General features: G+C 41.7%; 1 protein-coding gene across 1 annotated transcript in view; it reads right to left on the reverse strand.

Annotated features, from left to right (window-relative positions):
* The window catches only part of LOC113053646 (cholecystokinin receptor-like), a 52,229-nt gene extending 32,681 nt beyond the window's left edge, over nt 1–19,548 (reverse strand). Inside the window, exon 1 of the mRNA XM_026218819.1 lies at nt 19,010–19,548. Within this exon, the coding sequence (XP_026074604.1) occupies nt 19,010–19,172 (163 nt within the window). The 5' untranslated portion in view covers nt 19,173–19,548. The remainder of the gene's footprint in view (nt 1–19,009) is intronic.
* Between the last annotated feature and the right edge of the window lie 37 nt (nt 19,549–19,585).

Here is a 19,585-nt window from a genome sequence, read left to right on the forward strand (position 1 = left end):
TGAATACCCGTCCGTGTCTCCTTGTCTGGTCTTTGTAGTTCTATGTTTTTGTCTTGCTCCTTATTTTAGTAATTTGTTTGTTCTTGCTTTTGGCTTTTATTTGTAATATTTATTTGGCTTTTCTAGTCTTGATTCTTGTTGGTTAAACTGGTAATTTCTTATCTTGTTACTTAACCTTTTATTGGTTCATTGACTTATATCTTTCCTTGTCTTGAGTTTAATTTGTGTTTTTGTGGAGCTTTGTCCTGTCTAGTTTTGTGTTCGAGTTCCTGACCTGTGCCCGTGTGTACTGCCCTGGTTTTACCTACCTGGCACTTGGTCTGTTTCAGAGTCAGTGTTTAACAAGTGTCTGAGATCTGCTCTACGGTGCCTTGTGTGGTCTTCTCCATCAGCCTGGTTTTGCTGCCCCCTCTGTTGCCAAGTATTCTGCCAGTTGTTTCCTGGAGCTTTCCCAGTGGCCTCCCCTAGCTGTTCCTGTTAACTGTTATCATGTTGTGTTATCTATTGTTCACTTCACTACCCTCTTGTATCAGTCTGTTTTGTCAATAAAACCTTATTACCTCCCAATGAAATTGGGTCCTCCATCCTAGATCCCTGACATAGGTGCTAAATTCCTGCTGCAAAATTAAATCAGCATCTCCATTAAGCTTGTCAGCAGATGGAAGCATAAAGTGCTATGAAATCTCCTGGTAGATGGCTGCATTGACTTTGGACTTGACAAAACATAATGAACCAACACCAGCAGACACGGCACTCAAATCATCATTGACTTCAGAAACTTCACACTGGACTTTGGATTCTGTCCCTCTCCAGTCTTCCTCCAGACCTTGAATTCCAAATGAAATGCAAAATTAACTTTTCATCTGAAAAGAGGACTGTGAACCACTGAGCAACAGTCCAGTTCTTTTTCTCCTTATCCCAGGTGAAATGCTTCTGATGTTTGTTTGATTGTTTTTTTGGTTCATGAGTGGCTTAGTTTTAGGAATGTGACAGCTGTAGCCCTTTTCTTGAAGATGTCTGAGCTTGATGACTCTTGATGCACTGACTCCGGCTTCAGCCCACTCCTTGTGAAGCTCTCCCAAGTTCTTGAATCTGCTTTTCCTGACAATCTTCCCAAGGCTGAAGTCATCCCTGTTGCTTATTCACCTTTTCCTACCACACTTTTTCCTTCCAGTCAACTTTCTATAAATATATTTTGATACAGCACTCTGTGAACAGCCAGCCCTTTCAGCAATGACCTTCTGTGGCTTAACCTCCTAGTGGAGGGTTATGATGATTGTCTTCTGGACAACAGTCAAGTCAGTAGTCTTTCCCATAATTGTGGTTGGATGTTCTGAACTAGCCCAGGAGGTACCCAGTATTTATACTCATAATTAATAAAACTAATCAAGCTCAAAATGGAATATTACATTTTTTTGAGATACTGAATTTTTTATTTTCCTAAGCTGTAAGTCGTAACAAACAGAAAAAAAAAAAAAAAGTTTACTTTTTTAAATTAAATTACAAAAAATAAAGAACTTTTGTTTTAAGTAGTCAAGGATGAATTTTGTTTGAGCAAAATGGTATACACTGTGCTGCCAACAAAATTACAATGAGTCACGCAATATCAAATGTCAATATTCTATTCTACCATCTTCTGAATTGCTGAAAATGGTGAATTTAGGTTTGTTGGGTTTAGTATAATACCACCTTTATACTCTAAAACATATATAAAGGATGCATTACATATTAATTACCTTATTAAAATTGAAAAGAGTGACCATTTTAGAGGTTTCACACACAGGCCTCTGTTCGGGCTAATACAGAGTTGTTTATGATCAAAGTTATGATCAAAGTTATACAACTCCAATTTAAGTTACTTTTGGGTGCAATAACCTTTACATCAAATGTAAAGTCTGTGTTTTAGCAAAACAAGTTACATGACATAGGCTAAATTGTTTACATCTCTGGTTCACCCCAAACAATGATAAAACCTTACAGTATTCTCACAAAATCATGTATTTCATAAGTATGTTATCATGTCAGTGCAATTTAGACAAGTCCAATGGATTCACAGACCCAGAAAACATGGGGTTAGACACCAAGATTACTTGACTAAGTCAAATAATGAAGGAGTTAGGATATTTTAAGGGCTCCCTGACCATCTTGGACGCCATCTTGAAAATTACACCTTTCTAGTGCTCAAACTTTGTTAAACTTTTAGTATGTTATTAAAAGTGTTGGGTATAGTTACTTTGGAAAGTAGTTAGTTAGGTTACAACGTTACCATCAATTAAAAGTAATCAGTTATGATACAGCGTTACCTATTCATAAAAGTAACGCGTTAGAGTACTCATGCGTTACCAAAAATTAAAAGCCGTTTGCAGCGGCTCACACACGACAGACACAGCCCCCGGCCCCTTTAAATGCACCTACAAGTCGTGACTCCCGACAATGAATAACGTCAGTCATCCGACTAAATTAACACTGCAGGATAACAATAACAGGAAAGACAGTCAGCAATAGGATATTCCACATGGCGTTTTATTTATTTATTATCACAGAACATATTATTAATCAAAATTTGCACCTACCCAGCCCGGGTAGCCTAGGCTACTGTATATTAACAACTCCTGATTTTTCTTTAACTTTAAATAATGCAGTTATCAAAGTACAATTATGCTTACTTGTAAACACAACCATAAACAGGCTTGCAGATTTAAATCCATTTAGAAATGATGAACAATCATCCAGCCAACGATCTAACAGAAATTAAAAGCTGCCTGTCAAACAAAAATGATAACAAACCAAATTAAATCCTTCACTGCCACACAGGCACATGACAAATCGCTTAATAGCCGAACTAATTATTATTAAAGTGTCACTCACAGTCACAAGCCTAAATTCGCTTTAACACAGTCCTCTTACATTTACTCTTCAAAGTAGTGATTAAAACGTAGCGTTAAATTTGAGGTAGAATTTTTGGCGACAGAAGCTTTTCACCAAAGCAGAGTGTGCATTTTACCGTTATGCTCTTTTCTTTTTCGTTGACAAATTGAAAATAATGTGCGTACTTCCATAAACCAAACGCTGTCCTCTCTGCGATCTTGCCGGGAGTTCAAAAAAAAAAAAACCCCACACACACACAGGGTCAGGCGCAGGGCACAGACGCATCACAGCCATTGACTTTACGATCACAGATTTTCGGCTCCGCTGATACATCCGCAGGTGGCACAGTAGACCTAGGCCTACTGCCTGACAAAAAGCAGGCTGCAGTCGGGATTTTCCTTTCCTTAAAATAACGGATTACTTTTTTAAAAAAATAACGAAGTTACTGATTACTTACGCACGAAACTAACGCGTTAAGTTACACATTTCAGGAAAAAAGTAATTAGAGTACTCTAACGCGTTACTTTGTAACGCGTTACCCACAACACTGGTTATTAAGGACACCTAATACTACAAAAAACAGCTGAGAAACCTTTTGTTAGAATTTTTTTAGGGTTAGGTGTTTTATTTTCATGTATACAGCAGTCTAAACAGAAACCAAAAATTTTCTCCCCAACGTCATGACATCAATCTACATAGAGTCTGGGAGCTTAATAATTTACGGTTAATAACCATAAAACTGTCTGAGAATGAGATTGCATCAGGACAGGCTGGGTGAGTGGAAGAGCCCACACAAGTTTCCAACTCAACAGTCTCAAGTATCAGGTGAAGTCATTATCGATTGCAACAATTGTATAAACATTCAGACATTGTTGAAGTTAGGAACATGTAAGAATAAACAGTGGAATAATTTAACCCTGGACTCTAGGCAAAAATTTCACTTAAACTGGCAAAGGCACAAGTAATTAAACTTTAGGAGCAAAAAAATGCCCCATGTAGTCATTTTCTCTATTTTAACTAATAAAGTGGCATATTTCATTATTTAATTATATTATAGTTAATATATTCATTCTAATTATGTTAAATTACACTTAATATTAAGTTTAGAGTATCTTTATATTTATATTTAAAGATTTATTTTGATTTCTACTTAGCTTCAACTTACCTTTATTTCAGTTTTACTAATTTTTGTACTTTAACTTAATCTTCTTTTGTTTGAGTTAGGCAACAGTCATAATTGTTTGTTTTTGTGTTTGAGATTTTGAGATTTGATACTGATTCAATTCAGATATTTAAAAAAATCAACAGCAGGCTCCATTCTATTATACAAATAGAAATATTCCAATATAGAGGGAATTTTTTTAAAAAATAAACCTTGTAAATCATTTGCAGGGAGGAAATATTGTTCTTTAAAACAATTAATTTCAGACACTACTTTCATGGTCTCTTTCAAACACAAATGTATGAAAATCTTCAAAAGGATAAGTAATGCAGTGTGAAAGTAAATTTATAATAAATGGGCTCTTAAGTCACTGGGCAGCAAATGTGTGTGAGTTATTTGCTTCTACATGAGAGCCAAAAACATAGGTAATGCTATAATTTGGATCACTGTCTAATGTGCTGAGGACAACCAAACAACACAATTGTCAATGAACACCATTACAACTGCTCAGGAACTCTGTATACTGCAATAATAACATCACATTGTCTTTTTCTTTCTTTCTTTTCTTTCTTTCTTTCTTTCTGTGAACAGTGTGAAATATTAATTCTGCTTTACTGACTTGCAGATTCATTGTATCGGTATGAAACCATAAACTGTAGCATCCATAAGATCCATAAGAGAACTCTCATAACCTACTATAAAGGCAAGTTTAAAGCAGTAAATTATCTAATGATTGGATTCAATCATTAGTGTCAATCATTATCGTCATCATTATCAAGATCTGACATGGACATTTATTAATTACTCTTTGGCAACAAATGTTGCTATATTAAACCAAAGCACGATGTCCTGCTAACCTCGTGTCCTCTTAAATTACCCTGATGCCACTTCATCTCTGGACTCATCTAAATGTTAAGGGCTCCTGACTGATGACCTCATTCTGAGTGAACTCAACAGGCATCTAACCTGAGCTCAGTAGTTGCATTGCTTCAGAGCAAATTACTTGTACTGCATGTCTAACCAAGCATGTGTTTGATCATAGTGATGAACTGGTGATCTCAGTTTTTTTTCTAATGGGGTCCATGTAATTATGCATAGTTAAAGCTGGAGTCTGTAAGTTTCGCCTCTTTGTTGCCATCTGTTAGAATACCTAATTTCCTTGCGGAATTATATTCCATGCGTGATTTGTGATCAGCGCAGATGAATCTGTTTTGAGGTGAATGTGTTGCTGTTAGACACCGTACCAGTGTGGATATTCACTGTAGTTAGTAATCACATATTCTAGCCTATGTCTTGGAATATATGACCCAAATAAGAATTTTCTTCATATATTGTCATCTGAACAAGTACAGTCATGGCCAAAAATATGGACACCCTTGGTAAATATGACCAAAGAAGGCTGTAAAAAATTAATCTGCATTGGTAATCATTTTGATCTTTTATTTAAACAATTGACAAAAATCTAACCTTTCATTGGATATTAAGAATTTAAAATGGGGGGAAATATGCTAAACATGGACAAAGTTTCAAAAATTAAGTTGTACGTTTGAAGGACTATTTTTGTTCCAAAAATACCTCTTCCGGTTTGTCACAAGTTTCGGAAAGCTTTTTTTCAAGTATGGGTCTGTGCGACGTTAGATGGAGCGGAATTTCCTTACATGGGTCCTAAGGGCACTTCTCCCGGAAGAGCGCGCTCTCCCGTATAGCAGAGCACTGAGAGCAGAGACATTCACTGATCAGAGCGAGAGACCGAATTGTCACAAAAGAAATGTGTTTTTGGTTGCCAGGGCAAGACAACCCTGCACAGATTACCAAAAAAAAAAAAAACAGCATTAAGGGACCAGGGGATGGAGTTTATTTTTACAGAGCATCAACGGAGTTGTGCAAGTTTTTTTGTTTGTTCCCTGCATTTCGAAGATGCTTGTTTTACAAACGAGGCCCAGTTTGACGCCGGATTTGCGTATCGTTTATTTCTTAAGGATAATGCAGTCCCAACGAAAAAGGGTCACGATCGTGTGTTGGAACCGCAGGCGGTGAGTAAAACTGCTTCAAATATCTCTGTGTTGTTAACTTAGCTATCGGCGCGTAAGCACATCAAGTAAACAACATGCGATGTTGCCATCAAACTGCACGTTCCACATGTACAGCTTAAAAAAAAAAAAAAAAAAAAAAAAAAAACGACATAAAGTGGAACTTAGTCATTTTCCAAAACCGCTAAGCAAATATATACAGTTTCAATACATACCACATAGAGACGTCGTTGCTGATGCTGCTCTTGTTAAATTTCAGCCTCTGGATCTTAAATATAGACGTTTCATCGGGTGCACGCGCCTGGACCTAAGTTAACTTCCGGTCTGTTGGCTGCAGTGCCTTGCCTTCAATAAACGCAGTTAAAGTTAAGGTGATGAGTAGACTGAAGTTGGGCTCAGGTGGTTGTGCTGCGGGGTGTGTTTCCCATACATTTATTTTATTTTTGGAGACTCGCCACAATTTTAAAACTGATCGATTTTCAAAAAGGCTTCATTGAATAAACATGAGTAACGTTACGTACTGCACTTTTATTAATAATAATTCCTGACATTTATATGTTTACATATCAAAGCGAGGCACAGGTGTTTTTATATCACTGTATTTCTGAAGGAAGACTTGCATGTTATATGCCTGATAAAGCAGCGTGTGAGCGTACCCGCTCTGCTGTGTTTACAGTTGTTACTGGGGAAACCTCTATTTCTCGCGCTTTATGTTTATGCTTTAAAACATCTCCTGCTGGCAAATGATGAATTTGCTTTAAAACATCTCCTGCTGGCAAATGATGAATTTGCATATTCATTAAGTCCGCCTCATCCACGCAGCAAACATATTTTGTTTGTTATCAAAAAATATCTACTCTAGAGGGACTTGGCTGTTGTTATTTATTCTATTTGGAAGTCTAAGTTAGGTCCACAATACGGGAACGTGCAGTAACGTTTGTTCCCTTTCAGTCGGTCACGTTCGATGTTACGAATGGGATCTCGCCCGAGAGCCCAATCAACTTCGAGTTGTACAAAACGAGCCAATGGTACACAAAGTACCTTGGTCTGCAGAATTTGCATCGCGAGCTCCGCCCTGCAGAGCGGTATATAAAGAGCAACGCCAGCAACTCGCATTCAAGCTTTCACTTCGGAGCCGAGCACATTGCTTGCTGCAATCACCGGAGTGTTTACAAGCAAGAGCTGGTGTTGGTGTGATGGCGCGATTCAGCGGTTCATCTGGGTTTCCTGCGACAGCTCCCGCGTTCCCCTGAGCGCTTCAACACCTCTAAAAGAGACAATTTCTCTCACAAAAGAGATACGGGCCGATTTGGGTCTTTTTAAAGATGTCATTTCGCCCGTGTGTTTCTGGGTGCGGTCGATATATCGCTCCTCGTGACGGTCACGATCGCTGTGTCACGTGTCTGGACTTCCAGCACGCTGAGACTGCGTTCGTGGATGGCTCATGTTCTCATTGAAGGGACATGACCATCTCGATGTTGAGATCGAGACTCGATTACCTTAAAAGGTATAGAGGTTCCCATCTGCCACACCCCGTTCTAGCTCTTCTTCTCGTAAGAGGGCTACTTCGACTGGTGGCCAGGGTGATCTGAGGGTTACCATATGGGCTTCCCCAACGAGCGAACTTCCTCGGGCCACACCCCCCTCACATACGCCGCAGCCGGTTGAGTTCCCGGATGAGTTTGCTGGACCCTATCAGGCTCCTGACATCTCATTCGAGGCTCGTGAAGAGGACCGTATGTCAATCAATCGGGCTTGAGTCCTCGGGAGATGAGGGTTCGGCTGCGTAGCCTCCCTCGGGAGTGCCAGCATTGTCCGAGTCCGATCCCGAGCTGACGGCCGTGCTTTCCCGGGCAGCGGAGAGCATCCGGCTTGAGTGGAATCCTCCACCCTTCCCGAGCGCTCGAGGCTGGATGATTGGTTCCTGGGGGCTGCTCATGCGGATCGCCAGCACCCCCCTCTGGTTCCTTTCTTCCCGGAAGTGCACCAGGAAGTAACTAGTTCATGGAAGGCACCTTTAACTGCCCGAAACCGTTCTGGTTCTTCCTCCGCCTTCACTGCCCTCGATGGCGGGGCGGCCAAGGGGTATGCTGAGATTCCCCCGGTGGAGCGTTCTGTTGCGATGCAACTGTGTCCACAGAGCGCCTCCGCTTGGCGTGGTGGTCCCAAGCTGCCCTCCAAGGCCTGTAAGTTCTCATACACGCTTGTGGCCAAGGCTTACAGAGCTGCGGGCCGCAGCAAGGAGATGGCTGCAGAAGGGCAGCGCAACCCGTCTCTGCCCCTAAACCTGCCAAACGCCAGGCCAAGCAGCGTTCCTGAGATGGGCGACCCGGAGTTGGAGACGTCAGCTCATCCGGAGATGGTAGCAGGACCACTCCTTCCCCCGGAGGAGGGCCGGGGGAGAATCCTTTGTTCTCGTTTTATTTTAGTTCCGGCACTGGCCCTGCGGCCGGTGGTACCCAAACCTTCACTAAAAGAGCTGTTTCCTCTACCTCCGGGTCCCAAGAGGCCACAAACGACAGCTGGCGACGTGCTTCCTCACCGATCTCGTTCTCCTCTCCCCTTGCCAGTTTCCATGCAAAGACGGCTCAAGAACGCTTCGTCTTCTCATGCCCTCTTTGCCACTTGGAGTCAGACGAGTGCCCGCACTCCGCCCCCGCTAAGGGACGCTATGCCTCCCATGCCGGGGCTGTCTGCTCCACCACGCTGCCCCACTGTGGGTACGCCTGTAGTCCCCTTGACCCCGCTGGTTTGGTTCCTGGGAGCCTGGCTAGAGCTCCCCAGGCCTTCCCGCTGGCTCATCGGGACGCTCAGGCTCAGCTACATGATTCAGTTCGCCCGGCGTCCCCCCAGGTTTCGGGGTGTCCACGCGACGATGGTGGGCAAAGATGCTCCTGTCATGCGCACGGAGGTCGCGACCCTGCTGGCAAAGGGCGTGATAGAGCTGGTCCCTCCAGCCGACATGAAGTCCGGCTTTTACAGCCCTTACTTCATAGTACCCAAGAAGACAGGTGGGTTACGGCCAATCCTGGACCTGCATGCCTTGAACTGAGCTCTGCACAGACTCCTGTTCAAGATGCTAATGCCCAAGGTCATTTTCAAATGCATTCGTCTGATGGATTGGTTTGCAGCGATCTTGCACGGTACTTTCATGTTTCCATTCTTCCTCGACACAGACCGTTTCTTCGGTTTGCTTTCGAGGGGCAGGCATATCAGTACAAGGTTCTCCCATTCGGGTTGGCCCTGTCTCCCCGCGTCTTTACGAAGGTCGCGGAGGGAGCCCTGGCTCCTCTCAGGGAACAAGGTGTCCGTATCCTCAACTACCTCGACGACTGGCTGATACCGCTCGGGCTACTCCAGTACTACTACTCTACTTCAGCACTGGCTTCACGACCGAGTCCCGAGATGGGCATGGCAACAGGGCACGCTCCGAGTGACCATCACTCCGGCCTACTGCCGATACTTCACCCCGTGGTTGGACCCCTCGTTTCTACGGGCCGGCGTGCCCCTAGAACCGGTGTCCAGACATGTTGTTGTATCAACAGATGCCTCTGCCATAGGCTGGGGTGCCATGTGCAATGGGCATGCTGCGTCAGGCTCCTGGACAGGACCCCGACTTCAGTGGCATGTCAATTGCCTCGAGTTGCTAGCAGTACGTCTTGCTCTGCACCACTTCAGGGCCCTGCTGAAGGACAAGCACGTTCTCGTCCGTACGGACAACACTGCGACCATAGCGTACATCAACCGTCAGGGTGGTCTACGCTCCCGCCGCATGTCGCAACTCGCTCGCCATCTCCTCCTGTGGAGTCACAAGCATCTGAGGTTGCTTCGTGCCATTCACATTCCAGGCAGGTTCAATCGTGCAGCCGACGAGCTCTCACGACAGCAGTCTCGCCCAGGGGAATGGAGATTCCACCCCCAGTCGGTTCAGCTGATTTGGGAACACTTCAGAGACGCTCAGGTAGACCTGTTTGCCTCTCCAGAAAATTCCCACTGCCAGTTGTTTTTCTCCCTGATCGAGGGCACCCTCGGCACGGACTCCCTGGCACACAGCTGGCCGCTGGGCCTGCGCAAGTATGCGTTTCCCCCAGTGAGCCTTCTTGCACAGACGTTGTGCAAGATCAAGGAGGACGAGGAGCAGGTCCTCATGGTTGCGCCTTTTTAGCCCGGCCGGACCTGGTTCCCCGAACTTGTACTCCTCGCAACAGGCCCTCCCTGGCCAATTCCTCTGAGGAAGGACCTTCTTTCTCAGAGACGGGGCACCCTCTGGCACCCACGTCCCGATCTGTGAAACCTACATGTGTGGGTTCTGGATGGGTCACGGAAGGTTTAGGTACCTTGCCACCACAGGTGGTAGCTACCATCACTTCAGCTAGAGCCATGTCCACCAGACATGCCTATGATTTGAAGTGGAACCTCTTCGTCACTTGGTGTTCTTCACGGCATAAAGGCCCCTGGAAATGCCTGATTGGGTCAGTGCTTTCCTTTCTTCAGGAGGGGTTGGAACGAAGGCTGTCTCCTTCCACCCTAAAGGTCTATGTAGCTGCCATTTCGGCTCACCATGAACCTGTTGAAGGTAAGTCTCTTGGGAGGCACGATCTGATCATCAGGTTCCTGAGAGGAGCAAGGAGGCTCAATCCGCCTCGCCCTCAGCAAGTCCCCTCTTGGGACCTCGCAGTGGTTCTATCAGCACTGCAGAGAGCTCCCTTCGAACCCTTGCTCTCAGTAGAGCTAAAGTTTTTATCTTTGAAAACTGCGCTCCTGACGGCCTTGGCTTCGGTGAAGAGGGTCGGGGACCTGCAGGCATTTTCAGTTGCCTGGAATTCGGGCCGGCTAACTCTCACGTCACCCCGGCATGGGTACGTGCCCAAGTTCCCACCACTCCTTTTAGGGATCAGATGGTGAACTTGCAAGCGCTGCCCCTGGCACTGCTCTGTCCAGTACGTGTGCTCTGCACCTACGTGGACAGAACTCGGTGCCTTAGGACCTCAGACCAGCTCTTTGTCTATTACGGAGGCCAGCAGAAGGGAAAGGCTGTCTCCAAGCAGAGGTAATCCCACTGAATTGTGGATGCTATTGTCCTGGCTTATCAGGCTCGAGACCTGCCATGCCCCCTAGGGGTGAGAGCTCACTCAACTAGGAGTGTAGCTTCCTCCTGGGCGCTGGCGCATGGTGCCTCGCTAGCAGACATCTGTAGACCTGCGGGCTGGGCGACACCTAACACATTTGCAAGATTTTATAATCTCCGTGTAGAGCCCGTGTCCTCCCGGGTACTCGCCCCTTCGGGCCAGTAAGGACCTGCTCGGTGTCAATCAGTTTGCTGGGCCATTCCACTCCACGGACTGGATGCGTGCGCTATTCCCCTCAGGTGAGTTCCTCAGTCAGAACCCTGGTTCCTCCAGCACTGTTGATGTCCAACACTTGCGTACATGCCCCTTGGTCAGCCATGTGTGGGACTAGGTGCCTCCATGTGTCGTGATTCCCCTTTCTGGCTAATCCCACGTGTGTATGTCCACAGTAAGTATCTCCACAACATGTGTCTTTCCCTTGGCAAGCCCCTTGCCAGCTCTGTCGTTGAAACTTCCACCCTGCGGGCTGGGTACCTCAGAGTTCTTATATATCACCAACTTGGTAGATAACTGCTTCCTGTAAGTCCTCCCACGGGCAGGCAGCCTGCTAGCATATGTCCAGCTGGAATATGCTACCCAGTGTATTCTGTGCAAGTTATAGGCCCTCACTCGTGCTGGCCTCACAACAGGGTGCTATCACTCACACGGGTCGCTGGAAGACAGCCATGTGGCGTTTTGCAAGGGACCCCATTCTTAACGTCGAACGTGACCGACTGAAAGGCAACGTCTTGGTTACATATGTAACCCTCGTTCCCTGAAGGAGGGAACGGAGACGTTACGTCCCCTTGCCACATCGCTGTTCCGCTGAATGGCCGGGTCACTGGCTCGGCTCCGAAGCGAAGACTTAAATGCGAGTTGCTCGCGTTGCTACTTATATACCCGCTCTGCGGGGCGGAGCTCGCGATGCAAATTCCACAGACCAAGGTACTTTGTGTAACATTGGCTCGTTTTGTACCACTCGAAGGTGATTGGGCTCTCGGGCGAGATCCCATTCGTAACGTCTCCATTCCCTCCTTCAGGGAACGAGACGTTTATATTGTTGCTATTGAAACCGTCTATACGGCTGAATCAGACTGTTAGCCATGCTTTGTTTTGGATGATGGTTTTTTCCTCACGGTAATGTCACAGCTTCCAAACGCTCTCAATGCAAAAGCCCACTCGCGCTCGTGATTCTTTAGCTCCGCCCACACGTCAAATTTAGTAACTGTCCTCCAGCTCGTCAGATTCGTTATGTAACCACAGCTGCCATCGAGAGGTTTAAGACCTTATTTTCTGAATCCGACATTTTTGGTGTCCTTGATGACTCTTGTGATGTAAATGTGGCCTTTGATATATTAAATTCTACCTGTTCCTTTATTCTAAACTCTGTAGCCCCGTTAAGGTCTAAGAGTGGTAAGACTAAATCTGATCCTTGGTTAAACGAGGGTACACAAAATTTGAGATGAGCTTGTAGGAGAACAGAGCGTAGGTGGACAGAGGATAAGTTACATGTGTCATAAAAAATTTTACAGGATGCTTTAGTTACCTACCAGAATGCAATAAAAACTGCTAAAACTAACAATTTTGCTGGGTTAATCTTGAGGTATAATGGGAATTCATAAGTGTTATTTAATACAATTCAGTACTAAATCCTTCTTCCACCTGTTTTCCTCTTCTGCTACAGCATGTGGTGACTTGATAAAGTTTTTGTTCAGAAAGTTATCAATATTAGATGCTGATTGTGTCTGTTTTATTTTTTTTTAATCTATCAATGCATAGTAACGCACCACATTTAACGTTCAGTAATGTTAACGGCATTGTAACGACAGGAAAAGTAATTAGTTTGATTACCCCGTTACTGAAAAAATAACGTTATTACCTAACGCTGTTCTTTTAAACTGCGTTATTCCAAACACTGGTCTTTATCAAAGATAATTGGTCAGTTGAAACCTCCTCTCATGAGTCCGGACCCGGTGGTCCTCCCTCTCACCACCAGAAGGCACCACTTCCATTCTCCTGGACTCATTACCTTCACTGCGCACAGCTGGGTCACCCACTCACAGACTCACTCACTGGGTCACCCACTCACACACACCTGCTCACTAGTTGGACACACCTAGTCACATACTCACACACACCGCTGTTCCCCATTTGTTCACGAATATATAGTGTTGTCTCACACACCACTCTGTCTGGCTGCATCAATCGTTGTTTGTGTAAACCGTGTTTCTAGTGCTTGCATTTCGGCTTGTTCCCTGTTATTTGTTTCTGTTTTGTTTTTGCCTTGTAGGCCTTTTTGTTCTTGTTATAATTAAAAGATATTTCCCTGCGTTTGAACCCAGACGTGCCGTGACACCTACAAACTGCTGCCATGATATAGTCCCATCAAAAATTATTAAACAGACCTTTGAGATTATTGGCCCAAGCCTATTGACATTAGTAAATAAAAGCCTTATATTAGGAGTAGTTCCTGCAAGTTTTCAAGTTTTAAACATGCCATTGTAGAGCCCCTCTTGAAAAAATATTATTTGGATCTGAGTGTTTTATCAAATTATACCAACCTATTTCTAAATTACCTTGTTTATCTATGGTCCTATAAAAGGCTCTTTTAAATCAACTACATGCCTTTCTAGTTCAAAATGATACATTTGAAATCTGTATTCTGGGTTTAAAGTAAAAACCATAGCACAGAGACGGCCCTGCTGAAAGTATCAAATTACATTTTAGCTTCAGTTGACTCTGGTGACTCTGTGATTTTAATTTTACTAGATCTAAGTGCAGCATTTGATACTATTGCTCACAATATCCTTATTACTGGTATAGAAAAGACTGGGTTTCCGAGACATAGCTTTTGAGTGGTTCAGATCATTTCTTTCTAATAGGGCCTTTTTAATATCTGTCAATCTTATTCTAAATTTGCTCCATTGAATTGTGGTGTTCCCCAAGGTTAAATTCTTGGTCCAGTCTTGTTCTTACTGTATATGCTGCCCTTGGGTTCTGTTTTTCAAAAGCATGGAGTTTATTTTCCATGTTTTGCTGATGATACTCATGTGTATCTACGTTTACGAAAACAGGACAAGAAGAAAATCACATCTCTACTAAATTGTTTGCATGAAGTTAAACTACGGATGTCAGCAAATTATATTTGAGATTACTAGCTAAAATAAAACCATTTCTGTCGACCAGAAATTTAGAAAAGCTTATTCATGTCTTTATTTTCGTACAACTGGATTACTGTAATTTTGTATATGTACTGTAGGTGTGAGCCAATCACTGTTAACTCGCTTACAACTAAATAAAGTTCAAAAAGTTATGGGTAATAAAATGAATTACACAAGAAAGAAAAAAAACTATGTATTTAATCAGCATTGTTAATCATTTTGATCTTTTTTTATTTTTTACAAAAATCACAAAACTCTAACCTTTCATTGGACAATAAATGTTTATTCTTAAATACACTTTGGCCACAATTAACAACACCCTTTTATTGAATTCTTTTTGAAACCTCCATTTGCCAGTTTAACAGCTCTAAATGTTCTCTTATAATGCCTGATGACATTAGAGAACACCTGACAAGAGATCAGAGACCATTCCTTCATCCAGAATCACTTCAGATTCACATCTCCATGTTGGTGGTGCTTCTATTCAGTTAACCCATTTTTGTGTTGTTTTTGAAGTTTGTGTTTGGACTATTGTTTGGTTGGAAGATCCAAACATGGCCCATTATAAGATTTATAACAGAGTCTGTCACTTATTTAATTTGTGTTAGTATTTGATAGGATCCATATTCTATCAATATTTGCAACAGGTGTAAATATTTATCGTAAAGTTGGACATTGCAAAGCAGGGTACTTTTTATCCCTGTGTTCACCAAACCCATCTTGAGTGTTTGCTGCTATTTATTTTTATCTGACCATAAAAGCCAGTCCAATTTAAAGTTCTAGTATTGTCTGATTATTGTCTTAAAACCCTCCCCAACAACTTGCTGATGTAGGTGCTGTTTGCTTAAAAAGAAAAAAACTTTTTTTTTCTTTTTTTTTCAGGTTTTCAGACTTGAGAGATATTTTACTCATAAGAATTTCTTGGTGCGCCAGTAATTGTCCAGTTGGTGAGAGTGATGCGAGACACTATCTTCCAAAGGCTCTATTTTTGTTAGCAAATTTATTCGTTTAATATAAGCAAATTTGTATTTATTGTTACTGTTTTCATTATAGATGAATACAACAATGAGACACAAACTAAGCAATTCATTGAAATAAGGGGAAAATCAAAAAACCTTGTGACAACGCTAACATCTTATTTGTTCTGTTAATAAATGTTTTATGATTAATATAATTACTTGGTCATTAAAATATTGCTGATGTTGCATTTGGGATTATTATTATTTTTGTTTTTCATTTAAAGTAATACTGAATCGACCTTATGCATTAATTTTGTAAAGAATAGGAAAGATCTAATGTTAAAGATCAAAATAAATGCTGCAAGTCTGAGAAGGCGAGATTGGTTTGATGCTGAGGTAAATGGATGCTCTCGTTGTTTCTCTGCTGTATTTGTAGAAACAGTCATTAATTCTTGATTTGGTTACAGCACAGATAGATTACAGGTAATATGATCAAAAAGTATTGCCAACAAACGACTTCAACAATCAATTTGATTCAACTTGTTTACTGTTGCTGCTGTTGAAGGATTGTCTGTGAATTTCGAATATACAAATATTTTTTTTTTTGTTACAAAATGTTCAATTAACATGCACCACCAGCACCTCGCATTTATTCATGGGCTATACGCCAGCAGATGCAGCAGCACCCTTGCTTTCCGCGATAATGGTTATAAAGCTGTTACATTGACAGCCTTACCCTAAATCAATCTAAACATTTTTTTCAGTAGAGAGAGTAGTAGGTCAGCAGAGGTAGACTTGCATGTTAATATTATACCTTGGCTTAAAATGATGTTCTTGATATGTTTAATCAGGACCCTGTCTGTGAAATGTATTATAGTTGTAAAGTCTAATTATGAGATAAATGCGAAAGTTCAATTTTAGCTGTTAATTTCACTGTGATTTCAATCTTTTGACATGCCCTTGATCAGTATTAAAGATATCAGGGTTATATTTTCATAGAATCTTTGTACGTTATGTAGGATGATTTGATGTAGAAAACTGTAAAATACAAACAAGACAGGGTCTCAGAATTAAGATACTTTCACCACATAAATTTCAGCTAAAAATTGGGTTATACACTTTCAATAAAATAACTCATGTAAATGTTTTGATAATATACTTGCTGTAGGAAACTGACATTGAAGACCATGTGATGGCGGGAATGTATGTGGGCATCCTCATAATGCCTGATGCATCATGATGCCTTTGACTTTTACCTGGTTGTTCATGATTTAGTCTGGTGAATTTCTGGTTGTTTTAAAACGATGAATGTTCAATGATTTTTTTCTTAATGTGGTACTTCATGCAGTGACAATTTATGTAACTTAATATAAAAATATCTATTTTCTGTTTATACTGTGATGCATCATTCATGTGATGCTATTGTGCAGCACATTGGTCATCCCAGTGTTGTTTTACTTGTGCTCTATAAACAAATAAAATAAAATAAAATAATTATCCAGAAAAAAAGCTTCATAATTGTGAGATGTTAAATCACATTTGTGAGATATAAACTCGCAATTATGAAATAAATAAATAAAAAAAAGTTTGAACTGTGAGATATAAATTTGCAACTAAAAAAAGAAAAAAGTCAGAATGTGAGATAAAACGTTAGTTATTTTTATTTGTATTTATTTATTTCTATGGTGGAAATAAGCTTTTAAACAAAATAAGTCTCCTTAATGGACCTATTCACAATGCAGTGAATAGATTTTCTTAGATTCACAGAAAATCACTGAAATGACTGATTGCCTGAAGCATGCCTGAGGTCACCATGAAGAAGAATGAATGAGGATTGTGGATTTGAAGAGCACTGTTGGAGCACTGTGTAATGGCGATAATGACAGATGTGTGTTTGATGATCAGGGATTATACTGAATACAAGAACAGAGAGCACAACAGCCTCTGCTGATGGAGGAAATGGACAGCAAATATGTGCATTTTCGAGCAGTCTCTGATTTGGCTCCTCAGTACCAATGCAGTAAATTTGAGCCTGCACCCCGAGGTATACTGACTGCTTTCATCAAAGCGAGAAATCGCTTGTTTTTCTGAAATATATATAGATATACTTTGGAATATTTTATAATTTGGAATATTTATAATGTAATTTGCAGTTTTATGTTTAACAGTTAACATTCAATGTGGATATGTAGAATTTGCACAATTTGCACAGATTGCTTCATTTCCACAAGATAAATAATCTCTGCATTCCATAAAACATCCCCTCGGTTCATATTGCCCAGAGGGTGATGCAGTGAGGTCTGCGGAATTATTCACTTACTTTGGCAGTGATTCTAATATCAGTGGAAAGCCTGCAAACTGTTTCTTGAATAGACACCGCTGGCTTCATTTAGATATGTGTTTAGAAGTGTATTTATTTAATTATTTTTCTTAACGGTGTGAGCACATGTGTGATGCACATTTTGGATAGCCTAATGAAACAACTGCCTGCCTTTATAATGACTACTGAAAGTGTTTTATATTCCTCATTTGGAAACAGTTAGAAACTACAAAGTAAAAAAAAAAATCTCAGTCGCTCATAAAGACCGAATAGAATGCAGAAAATGAAGTAACATTATGTGTATGTATCTATGTATTTACTTATTTACTATCAATGCTATACATATTTTATAAAACTATAAAATGCATGTTTTATTTTACTGTGTCTCTTTTAATATAATTTTAAATCTACAACTTGTATCATTTTAATTGTCATTTGTTCAAAACAAGGGTTCTGTGTTTCTCCACTGACACGGATGTGTCTGCATGTATTTATTCGATTGTATGATTTATATGAGATCTTCAAACCTAAACATGTGTCGCTAAATGTGGCATGTTATACAGAGCATGACCGAGATTGTAATTTAAAAGTTAAATATTGTTCACAGGCGTCGTATTAAATAGCTAGACTACATCAGGTTTCCTATAGCCTCCTTCATTATTCTTGTGTAGCATCTCTCTTGGGCTGACCGGACGCAGAAACTTAATAAACGGTATTGGATTATAACCACATCTGAATTACCCCTGCAGTGACAAAGCAACCTGTAGCCAAGCTGGCAGAAATTAATTTACAATTTTCCAAGATATAACAAGCATCGTCCTTTCCCTTTCACACCTCTGGAAATTTTATAGGCTATATAAATGGATGCTAAATGATTATAATCTCAAAGGTAAGTATTGCAATGATATAGGACAAAAACATGGCATTTCTATGGTTTGACGTGTATGTGATCCAGTATGCGAAATATTCAGTGACTTGGAAAATGTACATTTCTTTCAGCAACCTGATTTTCGGGAAGCAATCTCTTAGGTTTGTCTTTGGCAATCGAATTGTGTTTGCGTTTCTAAAGCGCAAACGTCGAGTATATATTAGACTTTTTAAACAAAACGTATGAAGTGATAACAGATACAACCTATATTTTTTTAATGAACCGTACGGCAGGCGCAGGCTATATTCTCTCACTAAAACTTGCAGTCTTGCTTGTATGCTTACTGAAAATGTTTATATACCCAACCCCAATTTGCTGATTTTACTTCAAGCTTAAGGGTGCTGCAACCTCTCCATAATGCCAAGACATGGTCATGACAAGCTTTGGTACCTCGGAGTGAAGGAGATGGAGTGTCTTGAACGAACGCGAGCGAGACAGCTTCCCGGTGCTGAATGTGTGTCGGAGATCCTCACCTTTAGGTCGCGCCGGTTCCGTCTTGGGCAGCAGAAGCGCGTCTCCGCAGGTGCCGTTGGGGATCTCCAGACTCCCGTTTAAGGTCCCGTTCAGAACCGAGCTGTTCTGAAGCTGAAGGCATGCCCAAATCCCAAATGTAACATTTAGCGTTTGTACATCCATCTCGGACCTAACCACAACTGTTTTATATTAGCAGTTTCTCGCATTCATCCGTCAACAGGGTCTAATGAAAGCGCAAACAGCAAGTGACTTAATTGATTAATTAAAAAATAAATAAAAATGTAAGTAGGGAGAAATAAGATCAGCTTATGCTGAAATAATAAGGTTTCGCTCGTTGCTGCTCAGCAGTGTGTTGAAGGCACAGTTGCTCTGGATGATGATGTGATGAAACGCGGAGCGCCACTGAGCCTCTCCTCGCGCGTCGACTGAGCTGAGGGTTTATTGATGAGCTCTTAAACAGCAGGGGTGGGAGTTTGCTGGTGAGTCGGTGGGATTCAGGGATTTAAGCATCTTGGAGAGGAGGAGACATTAAAAGGAGTTTCTGGAGTAGGCTACGTGCGCAAGGGAGTTTTAGG

The sequence above is a fragment of the Carassius auratus genome, chromosome 34 (genome assembly GCF_003368295.1).
Source record: "Carassius auratus strain Wakin chromosome 34, ASM336829v1, whole genome shotgun sequence".
Lineage (NCBI taxonomy): Eukaryota > Metazoa > Chordata > Actinopteri > Cypriniformes > Cyprinidae > Carassius > Carassius auratus.